General features: G+C 49.1%; 1 protein-coding gene across 1 annotated transcript; it reads right to left on the reverse strand.

Annotated features, from left to right (window-relative positions):
• Nucleotides 1-1426: 1426 nt before the first annotated feature.
• LOC125128721 (mucin-7-like) lies at nucleotides 1427-3931 on the reverse strand. The gene is made up of 3 exons (XM_047782896.1): nucleotides 3849-3931; nucleotides 3663-3719; nucleotides 1427-2165 (listed from the first exon to the last, which is right to left on the reverse strand). The coding sequence occupies exons 1-3, from the start codon at nucleotides 3929-3931 to the stop codon at nucleotides 1613-1615; spliced, it is 693 nt and encodes a 230-aa protein (XP_047638852.1). The 3' UTR covers nucleotides 1427-1612.
• Nucleotides 3932-11368: the final 7437 nt, after the last annotated feature.

Here is an 11368-nt window from a genome sequence, read left to right on the forward strand (position 1 = left end):
ATACTCCCTCCGTTCTGAACCCACCTTCTCCAGGTGTCCCTCAGGGAACAGACGCTTTCTGGGAGTCCTGTGGTCGGGGCCATGGCGACAGAAATTGCTGGGTTCTCCTTCCTCCTCTCAGCATCCCTCATTGTTCTCTCTCTGTCCCCCCCGCTGAATTCCCAAGGCATGAATGAGTTCTCAGTAGCTCCCAAGTACCCTTTATTTAGACATGACCTCGTCTAATCATTCTTTGTTATCTTGGGAGTCTCAGCTTGGTCTTCTTACACGAATTATTAAACCAAGAGGCCCGGAGCCCTGGGTAGTAACTCTGTGTTTTCACAGCACCCATCACATTCTAAGCCAATGGGAGGAGGGGGTGCTTACCAAGGATGCACTGATGGATGGACGGATGGATGGGGTGGATGGATTGGTGATGGATGGATGGAGCAGAGCTGAAAGGCATGAAAGGAGATATGATAGAGGAAGACGAGACCAGCCAACTAGAGAAACAATGTTAAAACTTCAGTCTTCAGCTAATTCTGCCTTCTATAGAGTCTGCGATATATGCTGGAGATAATTTATGTTGTTTTCCTCTCTGGCTCCTTTTGGGTACTTCTGCTCATTCTCGGTGACTCCCCTGTAGCCCATGAGGCATGAAAGGGGAGGCAGATGTAGGAGAGGGAAGTTCAAATCCCCAATTTGTGGACTATTTTCTAAGAAAAGGGTTTGGTGGAAAGGGATGTGGTAGTGGAAGCAATAGAAACAAGAAGTTTGAATTACCTGAGGGTCTGAATTATGAGGTTACCTCAATACCCCAAGAATTTGGGTAGGAGGGCTGTTAGAGAAAAATAGCCCAGGGGAATCCCAAGCTGGAGAAATAATGGACGCTGTGATTTTGATAAAACATTGACAGTAGGTATACGTGTGTTGGTTCTGTGATGTTTGCATAGACTGTCTCCAATTAATTATACATGTGGTTAGCTTGAAGAAACTTTGGTCTATTTTTTTCCTTGGAGAATTTTTTAAGCCCTCTCAACTCCTTTTAACCCATAAGTCCTTGGAATGTGTGTTCTCTGAGTTATAATTGATTTACCTCCATCCTCTATTATGTAGCTCTTAGTTTGGGGGTTCCCTTACTTTTTCTGGACCTATGAGGGTGAGGATGGGTGTTTTTTTGCATGTGTTTTCTAGGTGGGCATCCTCTGCCCCATTTCCATGTGGCGTTCTTGTCTTCTGCAGCTGGGGGATGTGTCTCTGTGCTGCAGAACTCCCATCTCCCCTCCTCACCCTGGGAGGACCCCTGTAAATATCCCTCAGCTCAGAGGTGTTTGTCTTCTCTACCCACATGTCCAGCTTTCCTAGGGCTCCGGGTTAGGGAGCAGGATACAAAACCTGCAGGAATTTAAAATTGCTAAATGCCAAAAAAATCAGCCTGAGACATTAATGCCAGAGGGCTTATGTTTAATTGTTTGGAAAACAGGAGCAGGAATGAAGGGAGATAGGAAAGGCTGTCCAGGCACGCTGCCCAAGTTACCAAGAAGCCAACAGGGCGATGTAGGCACATGTCAGCAAACATGATTAGACGGTTTAGAACAGGATCCTTGTTTGAGATGCAAATTGCAGCTGCTAATTAATAGCAGGTAAAGATCCAGGAAGCTGCCGTCCTGGTGCTGCCTCTTCCCAGAGTGTGGCTGCATCCAGAAGCCAGGGATGAGTGGGGCTGACAGCCAGTGGGCTGCCGGAGGGGACTGGGCTGCATACTCTCTGTTCTCCCCCTGGGACTTGGCCTCTGGTCACATGCCCGGGGTTTACTTCTGCTTGGACTTCTAGCATTGTTGAGGGGGCGGGTACTTCTGTTGGCACTTGGATGGAGGCTGGCATGGCTGCTTGGTCTGCTGAGGTAGGGGGCAGCACTGCTTTGGTGGGGGGCAGCACTGCTGAGGCGGAGGGCAGCACTGCTTTGGTGGGGGGCAGCACTGCTTTGGTGGGGGGCAGCACTGCTTTGGTGGGGGGCAGCACTGCTTTGGTGGGGGGCAGTACTGCTTTGGTGGGGGGCAGCACTGCTGAGGTGGGGGGCAGCACTGCTTTGGTGGGGGGCAGCACTGCTGAGGTGGGGGGCAGCACTGCTGAGGTGGGGGGCAGCACTGCTTCTGCTTCTGCTGAGACATTCTGGGCTGGATGCACTGGAAGCAGAAAGACACAGAGGTGAGGAATGCTGGAGCTGCAGAGAGACTCAGCCCGCAAGAATCTCCTGCCCCCTTCACACCTGCCCCGATTTTACTTTGTCCCCGAAGGTGGCTCCATGGATTTAAGGTATGTATGTAACTGTGTGTGCCTGTGTGTGTGAGTATAAATTGTAGCTAAGTGTTTCAAGCTTTTTTGGGGACAAATAAAGAAACATGGAAGGAAGGAGAGAAGGAAGAGAAGAAGGAGACGGGTGAAGAGATACAGAGAGAGGTAGGAGAAAAAGAAAAATTCAAAAAGGGAGAGAGAGAGGAGAGAGAAGGAAAGTAAGAAGGAAAGACAGGGAGAAAGAGAACAAAAAGTAATACATGGATTACTACAGCAAAAACTATGGAATCTGGGACAGGATTTCCTGGGATCTGAGTCCTGGCTAAACCATTAACCAGCTGTGTGACATTGAAAAAGTTACTTAATGTCTCTGCACTTACTTTTCTTAAGGTTGTTGTAAGGGTTAAATGAATACATAAAAATGCACACATATAAACACACATACATATATAAATATGTATGTACATATATATGTGTGCGTACACACACACACACACAGAGTACCAGCACATGGTGAGCACAGTGCAAAGTTTTTTTTTTTTTTTTTGCTTTTTAGAGCTGCACCTGTGGCACATGGAGGTTCCCAGGCTAGGGGTCCAATCGGAGCTATAGCTGCTGGCCTATGGCCCCCACCACATCTCACGGCAACACCGGATCCTTAACCCACTGAGCAAGGCCAGGGATTGAACCTGCATCCTCATGAATGCCAGTCAGATTCATTAACTGCTGAACCACGATGGGAACTCCAGCACCATGTGACGGTTTTGACTTATTAAATAAATTCCTAAAATTTTTAGAAGGATGGCAAGGAACATTTTAACCACTAAGAGAATTCATAGAAAAGAGGACTCAACTCTTAATTACAGTGAGGATGGCAAAACTCAGAGTGGGAAATAGTTGTTCCCCAGGCACTCAGCACAGGCCAATGGAAACAGTGGTCCCCTGGCCACTGCACCACATCATCCTGTCCCCGATGACCTTGAGCTCCCTGGCCTTCTGCACCCCAGCTCCCCAAGGAGCTCCCCTCCTCCTGTATCCACCTTTCCCTCAAGGCCAGTTGTGCTAGTTTCTCTGTTCCTTAGCTGGTGCCACCCTCTCCTTCTACCCAGCCCCTCTCAGCACCTGGCCACACACAACACGCACGCCACACAGGCCAGCAGGAGCCTCAGACACTGGCCTCTTGGTAGACCCTCCTCTCCCACCCAGCCTCCCTTCCCACACCTGCCCATTGTTGACTTGCAGCCCAAGGTAGGATATGGAAGAGAGAGAGGCCCCCAGGGGGCCTCTCGCTCTGATCAGCCCCCCAGAGCTCCAGCCCCAGCTCCCGGCAGAGTTTGGGGCCATGTGGAGCAGGACTTCCAGGAGAGGCTTTCCTTTGCTGGACTTACCCTAGTTCACCAGTGGCTGGAGCGTGGAGATGCCAGGGGGTTTGGGATGCTCTGAGCCTGCCCACCTTTTATATATCTCGCATCCCTGTCCGAGGCCATGAGGTGGCCTAGGATTGGAGCATCCTAATTAGGCCCTAGTCACAATAGGATGCACCTGCCCTTCCTCAAATTTCAGGTTTTACTCACCCCGAGGGCTGGAAGCCTCCCTCTTGGGAGCAGGACTTGGGGATGACAGCACCCTCACTCTGGTCCTGGCCCCACCTTCCCATCACTTTACAAGGTCTGGCAGCCTTGGATTTCCAAACCCACGTGTGACTTTTGACTTAGGACCTTGGCATCTGGGATGGTCCCAAGCAAGCATTTGGGACAGTACTGGGTGTGGGGGGTGTGAGGGCAGTTTTCCGGGATGTTCCGGTTGGTGGGGGGAGGGGTGGCAGAGTGGCGTACACAGAGAGCGTTGTTTCAAGAGAAACTTGACAACTGAGGGGTGAGTGGCTCTCTGGGAAGCCCATTAAACTCAGCAAAGTTCTGACCTTGACTTAGCACAGACTTGGAGTCATAGTCAGCCTGAACTGGTGAGAAGCCTGGGCAAATGGCTTTGGTTTCTCACCTATTGTTATTTAAGCAAAAAATAGGGGCCTGCAGCCCTCTCTCCTACCTGCTATTGAGAAAACCATTAAGCTTCATTAAGAGAAACTGGGGGTGGGTACAGTAGACAGGACTTGCCTCTGTATCTCTGTACATATGTATGTAACCCAGACTCCAGGGTCCCCAGGGAAATGATTATCATAACATGGAGGAGGTGGGGGAGATAAGAAGCATTGGATTGGAATGAGCTGCTGGAGGAATCACTGTGTTGGGTCCTGGATTCTGAGCTCCCTGGGTCTCAGTCCTGATTTTTCCTCCCCATTTCAGTTAGAGATTTCAGGACAAAGACGGCTAGCCCAGGACAGGAACTTGGATGCTCTCCATATCCAACAAAGGATGGAAGTTCTCTCTAAAAAACCCCCACATGGTGTTCTGACTGGAGCTCTGACCCTCACCAGTTGGGTGACCTTAGCCACTTATATGGAGTCTTTGAGCCTCCATTTCCTCATCTGCTAAAGAGGATAACATCATTCTGCATGTCAGTTGTAAGGGTTACAATGAGCATGTGCACAGAGTTTGGCACAAAATAAATGCTCAGAAACTGTTGGGTGCTCCGTGGACTTTGGGTGTTCTGATGACTCGGGCAAAACACACTCCTAGAAACATGGATTGGGTCATTGCAACATTTGAAGGCACGTGCTGGCACTTGCCATCCATGATAAAAGACTCTGACGGAAAGAAATGGGAAGAGGCTAGCTGGTCCTGACAGAGGCCTGTTCTGTGTCTCAGACCTGGAACTTAGCCCCAGATCTGCTAAAAGTCTCACAATACCCCTAGATCTTGAGAAGTCACGCTGCAGCACTCCAAGACATGGACTTGGAGATCAACAGTCTCTCTTTTCCTCCACCACCCACCCCCAAGTGGGGGGAATCACTGGGCTTACATGGGCAAGGAACCAAGAGAGAGAGACCCAGAGGAATCCAGGTGTTCCCCAGAGAAGTGTCTCTTTGACCTGATGGCATGCCGACAGAAGCAACCACAGAAAGATTGGGAAAGGGCTTTCCCATCAGGCCCCTAGTAGCACAGAAGAAAGGCCATGCAGGGTACTTATCCATCAATTCAAGAACTAGTGTGCTTGTGCTTATGCTGGGGATGGTGGTGAGCAAGGAGGGCCAGGCCCTCGCTGTTTCCCGAGGCAACAGAGCAGAGGGGAGCTGAGTGCGGCAAGTCTGTGTCTGTGAACTGGGCCTGTGTAAGTGGGATGGGGGATAAAACTGCTTCGTCTCCTCCTCTCTTTCTCCTTCCAACTCTTTAGATATTTTTCAATTGTTTGACTTGGATTCGCTGAAGAACGCAAGCCCAAATGATGCAGTAGGGATGCCAGCATAACCAGAGGAAGTGTGAACATCAGCTCGTTCACGGGTTTGGGGTGTTACATCCTGCCAATCTTTTCTTGCATAGGGCCCCATCACCCAGAACAGACTTTGAGTGATGGAGCCAGCTGCCTCCCGAGGGCATGACGTAGCTCTGCGTCTACCATCCCAGGACAGGAGGAATGGGCAATCTAGAAGCCTCCAATAAAACTAAAGGCTTATCCTGCCTGTTGGAATGATGTTGCTCACTGACTTTCACTAGCGTCGCTCTTTCTCTTTCTCCAAGCCTCTGTCTCTCTTATGTGCACGCACACAGGCGCGCGCGCGCACACCCCCGTATATACACATGTGAGTCTTCCTTATACTCTAACACTGAGTGTTTGTGGGGGCCTCAAGGCAGTTCTCTGTTAAGCTCATGGGATGAGAGGTGGTATTTTCCACCAATTTCCAAAACACATAGGTACTCACTATCCCCACTGGTCCATCTTTAGAAGGCATATGGCCCCGCTTCTTTTGCATGGCTCTCCTACCCTAAAGCTCCATGTGGCTCTTGAGGACGTTTTTTCCCTTCCAGGCTTTCCTTGGTCTTCATCTCACACTCATTTCACTTGCATGAACGTGAACATGACGGTGAGGTTGTGGAGACGAGGGGTGTATATTGGAGGAACGAGGTAGGTGGGGAACCTTACCCCCCAGGATGTCCCTGTCTTGCCAATAGACACTTGCTCACTTGGTTTCTAGTTCTAGGCACCTATTGGCACATTCTGCCTGAGAAAGATGAGGACCTAGCTAGGTAGAAGGGCCAGAGGCTGAACTTTGTAGGGATCCAGTCAGTCACCAGTGTACAGGAAGCAGACACCATGCCCAGCATTCTGGTGGCTGGGGAACTAAGTGACATTCAGGCCCAGTCTCCAAGAAGCAGATGATCTCAGGGAGATAAAGCCAGCCCAGTGTGACAGAGGAAATGAATCTGGGAGGCAGACACTGTGAGTCAGGACCTGAGGGATGATAAGGAACAAGGAAGGCACAGAAGCTCGGAGGACTGGTCACCCCTCTGGGCCAGGCTAGCGTTGGCAGTGAAGCATCAGGGCAGGCAGGAAGCATCAGGGGAGGCAGCATCCCGGATGCTGAGCTCCTTCCAGGCAGAAACACTGACATCATCTTTGTAGCCTGGTCCCTAGCAAAGGTTCTGGCTCAGATTCAGAGCTGAATAAATGTGTGTGAAATGAATGAGGACATTCCAGGCAAGGGAATATGGACTGAGAAAACATTTGAAAGGGGAAAGATGCTATGTGTTTTGGGGGCAGAAAAAGAAACCTGCCTGGCTGGAGTGATGGTCAGTGCTAGTGAGCTGTGGGCAGTGGAGGTGGGGCCAGACCCCAGGGCAGGCAGCCTGGCCAGGAGAGCTGAGATTGCAGGGTGAAGGCGCAGTGAGGCGGGCTTTGGCTCTAAATACTGCAGAAGTGTCCCTTTATCATGTGTATATGTATATATATGGAAGTTCCCAGACTAGGGGTTGAATCAGAGCTACAGCTTCCAGCCTACTCCACAGCCACAGCAATGCAGGATCCGAGTCGCATCTGCAACCTACACTACAGCTCACGGCAACACCAGATCCCTGACCCACTGAGCGAGGCCAGGGATCGAACCCACATCCTCATGAATACTAGTCAGTTTCCTTTCCCCTGCACCACAACAGGAACCCCCTCATATGCTGTATATATATATATATATATATATATATTTTTGTCTTTTTGCCATTTATTCGGCCACTCCCATGGCATATGGAGGTTCCCAGGCTAGGGGTCAAATCAGAGCTGTAGCTGCTGGCCTACGCCAGAGCCACAGCAACGCGGGATCCGAGCCGCTTCTGCAACCTACACCACAGCTCACGGCAATGACGCCGGATCCTTAACCCACTGAGCAAGGCCAGGGATCGAATCCACAACCTCATGGTTCCTAGTCGGATTCGTTAACCACTGTGCCACGATAGGAACTCCTATATGCTGTGTATTTTTAAAAATTCTATATCCAATATATGGGGATAGACCATAATAGAACATAATATGAGAAAAGGAATATATATATGGCTGGGTCACTTTTCTGTACAGCAGAGATTGGCACAACATTGCCAGTCAACTATACATTAATAAACAAATGTTAAAATTCTACTGATTAGCAGAGAGGTAGGTAGGCATCGGCTTATATTTAGAAGGCCTGGGTATACTTGTCTGGCTCTGACAATAAGGAACTGTGTGCTTTTGGACAACTGGCTTCTCTCTGGGGCTCAGATTTTCTCCTCTGCAGAATATTATCATCCGTACGGCCCTTTGCAGGTGCAAGCACAGCGGGATTGTCCCATGGGAAATGGGGGCCAAAGGAGGGGCACGATTGAAAGGGTATTTTGGAGGCCAGTTTGGCTGCAGGGTACACAGTGAGGGGGGAGTAGGGGTGAGGTGGGTGAGATGGGGGCAAGGGGACGTGACCTAAGAGGGCAGAGATGGGAGGGGAAAGAGAGAGACAGGTTTAAGAACACATGGGATGGTAGGACAGAGCGGAAGGAGGGAGAGGAAGGGGGAAGTCAGGTGAATCCTTATGATTTTAAGTGACAAAACTGGGGAGGACAGAGATTAGGACTCGGGGGGAGAGAAGAGGAGGGCAAGATGCCTGTTGATGCACAGGGTGTCTGGTTCAGCAGGACTCCCAGCAAGTTGCGGTTACTACAGCTGCGTATGCTAAGTGCATTGCGTATAAACAGGGTGTAGCCACTGCTGCATATGGTAAACACACTGTATACAAACAGTAAGTATAAATGCTGGGCAGGAGTCGAGGAGGGGGTGATGAGGGAACGGAAGGAGAGAGGTTTCACCTGCTAGGTGCCAGGTTTGTGCTGAGTCCTAGAGAGAAACACAAGGAGCCACAAGGAGAGTTCCCCTTCTCCTTCCTGGTAGCAGGGCTCAGTCAGGAACAGGGAAGCATTCTAGACTAGTAGGTGCCAGGGATGGAAGGAGCTCAGGAACCAAACAAAACACCCCTAATTCCTGATCCAAGGATTGGGTCAACACTTGATGACACTCTCAACAAAGCACTGAAAAACTTGGGGGAAAAAAATGGGGTGGGAGTTCCCATCATGGCTCAGTAGAAATGAATCTGACTAGCATCCTTGAGGACACAGGTTTCATCCCTGGCCTTGCTCAGTGGGTTAAGGATCTGCCGTTACCATGAGCTGTGGTGTAGGTCGAAATGCAGACGCGGCTTGGTTCTGGAGTTGCTGTGCCTGTGGTGTAGGCCAGTAGCCATAGTTCTGATTCAAGCCCTACTCTGTGAACCTCCACATGCTCGGGTGCAACCCTAAAAAGACAAAAACCAAACCAAAACAAAACAAAAAACCAACCAACCAGACAAATTCAACAGGACTCTGGCTGATGTCAAATCCTAGGAAATTCTCCTCCCCTCCTGCCTCCTCCATTCCCTTCACACCGGGCCTTTAGAGTGACGGCAGGACCAGGCTTGTGTGGCACCCACACCCCATGCAGCTTCTCTGAGACTCTCCAGGTCAGTGCAAAGCTCTGGCTTGCCCCTCTCAGCCTGCCCCTGCTCCCCAGGAGACATGCTGTGGCCTGCATGGTGACCTCATTAAGAGGGAACCTAGTCTCAATAGGCTTGCCTTTATCCAGCCTTTCTCTGAAAGGGGTTAAGCCCTTCAAGTCACCTCTCCCTTCCTGACTCTCAGAAAGCCCCCGATTGTGAGAAGTGAGTCATTCGCCTCCATAGCTGGCTCCTCAGACACTTGGCTTCTCTATACCCAGAACCAGTGGTTTCACTGCTGTGGAAGGGAGTCCCTGGGATACCTTTCTGCCCCAGGCTCTAAGGCTTAACTTTGTTCTGCATGGCCCCAAGATGTGGAATGAGGGCCCTAAAAGGCTGTGTTTCCACAGGGATCTGCCTCCAGGCTCCTCATCTCCCTCAGTGATGATCTTGCTCCCTCCTGTGCTCCTAATTACCACCTTGGTACTAATGATTTGCAATTCTGTGTTTCCAGTCCAGGCCTCTGCCTTGTGCTTCGGACCCATGGCACTTCCAGGTGCTCCCTCACTATCTCCATCTGGATGTCTCAACATGCCCGGAACAGAATTGTCGTTCCCCCTGCCCCCTTTTCCATGTCAGTGGACAGCACCACTACCTACCATCTGGCCCACAGGCCCAACCAGAAAGATGGCACCAGCTCTAACTACAGCCCACCATTCACCAGTCCCATATATCACCCAGATATGTAATGTTTAACACACACGATGCATGCACATTTAAGAAGCCCCTACCATGGTCTGGCCTTCATCAGCTCTTGCCTTGACTGCCAAAGAGAATTTTTTCTTTTGTTTTTTTCTTTTAAGGGCCGCATCTGCAGCATATGGAGGTTCCCAGGCTAGGGGTCCAATCAGAGCTGCAGCCACCGGCCTACACCAGGGCCACAGCAACTTGGGATCCAAGCTGCACCTGCAACCAAGCCACAGCTCATGGCAACGCAGGATCCCCAACCCACTGAGCAAGCACATGCATCCTCCCGGATGCTAGTCTGTTTCGTTAACCACTGAGCCACGATAGGAACTCTCCAAAGAGATTTCTTAACCAATTTCCCTATCTGTGTCTCTCTAGGTGCAAACTATTTTCTGCACAGAAGCCAAAATAATAATTTTGAAAGGTAAGTGTATATGAATTTCTTATTTTTAGGAAATATATGCTGAAGTCTTTAGGGGCAAAGAGGCATCACATTTGCAATTTACTCTCAAAATGTTCAGGAGAAAGAAAACAAAACAGGTAAATACATACAGATATATAAATATATATATTTATACATATATGTATGTCCCAACTTTATATCAGCTTATATATATATATATACACATATATATATATCTGTATATCTATGTATCTATCTCTCCCTATATATGTCTTATTTTCTCTTTCCTGAAAAATATATCTATATCTATCTATCATCTATCTATATCTGTATCTATATATATATATATATTTTTTCTTTTTAGGGCCACACCCACAGTATATGGAAGTTCACAGGTTAGGGGGTCAAATCGGAGCTACAGGTGCCAGCCTATACCACAGCCACAACAACGTGGGATCCGAGCTGCATCTGTAAACTACACTACAGCTCACAGCAACACCGGATCCTTAACCCACTGAGTGAGGCCAGGAATCGAACCTGCATCCTTATGGATCCTAGTCAGGTTTGTTAACCACTGAGCCACAAAGGGAACTCCTGTATCTCTGTTTGTAAATAAAGAGAGAGAGAGAGAGAGAGAGATCAACATTTGAAATCTGGGTAAATCTGCGTGAAGGGTATCTAGGAATTCTATGTACTATTTTGACATTTCCCTGTAAGTCTGAAACTATGTTAAAATAAACTTTTTTTTTTTTTAATGGCTACACTCACAGCATATGGAAGTTTCCAGTCCAGGAGTTGAATCTGAGCTGCAGCAGCAGCGTCAGATCCTTTAACCCACTGCACTTTGCTGGGGATCAAACACACATCTGCAGTGACCCGAAATGCTGCAGTCAGATTCTTAACCAACTGCACCACAGCAGGAATTTCAAAGTAAACAATTTTTAAATAAGCACATTTTACATGTAAGTGTGCTCATGACATTCTCCTACATAGTGCCCCTCATGCCCCTTACCTACAGGCTAAAGCCTGAGATCTGATGTGAAGTGGTCCTGTCTACTGCCCTGGCT

This window comes from Phacochoerus africanus, chromosome 6, assembly GCF_016906955.1.
Source record: "Phacochoerus africanus isolate WHEZ1 chromosome 6, ROS_Pafr_v1, whole genome shotgun sequence".
Taxonomy (NCBI): Eukaryota; Metazoa; Chordata; class Mammalia; order Artiodactyla; family Suidae; genus Phacochoerus; species Phacochoerus africanus.

Excerpts from the sequence above, each read along its gene's own strand:
- LOC125128721 (XM_047782896.1), bottom strand. The coding sequence starts at position 3,931 with ATGGGAAGGTGGGGCCAGGACCAGAGTGAGGGTGCTGTCATCCCCAAG. Across the intron at positions 3,720-3,848 it reads GGAGGCTTCCAGCCCTCGGG|GCTCAGAGCATCCCAAACCC; the intron begins GTGAGTAAAACC and ends AAAGGTGGGCAG. Across the intron at positions 2,166-3,662 it reads CCAGCCACTGGTGAACTAGG|TGCATCCAGCCCAGAATGTC; the intron begins GTAAGTCCAGCA and ends TTCTGCTTCCAG.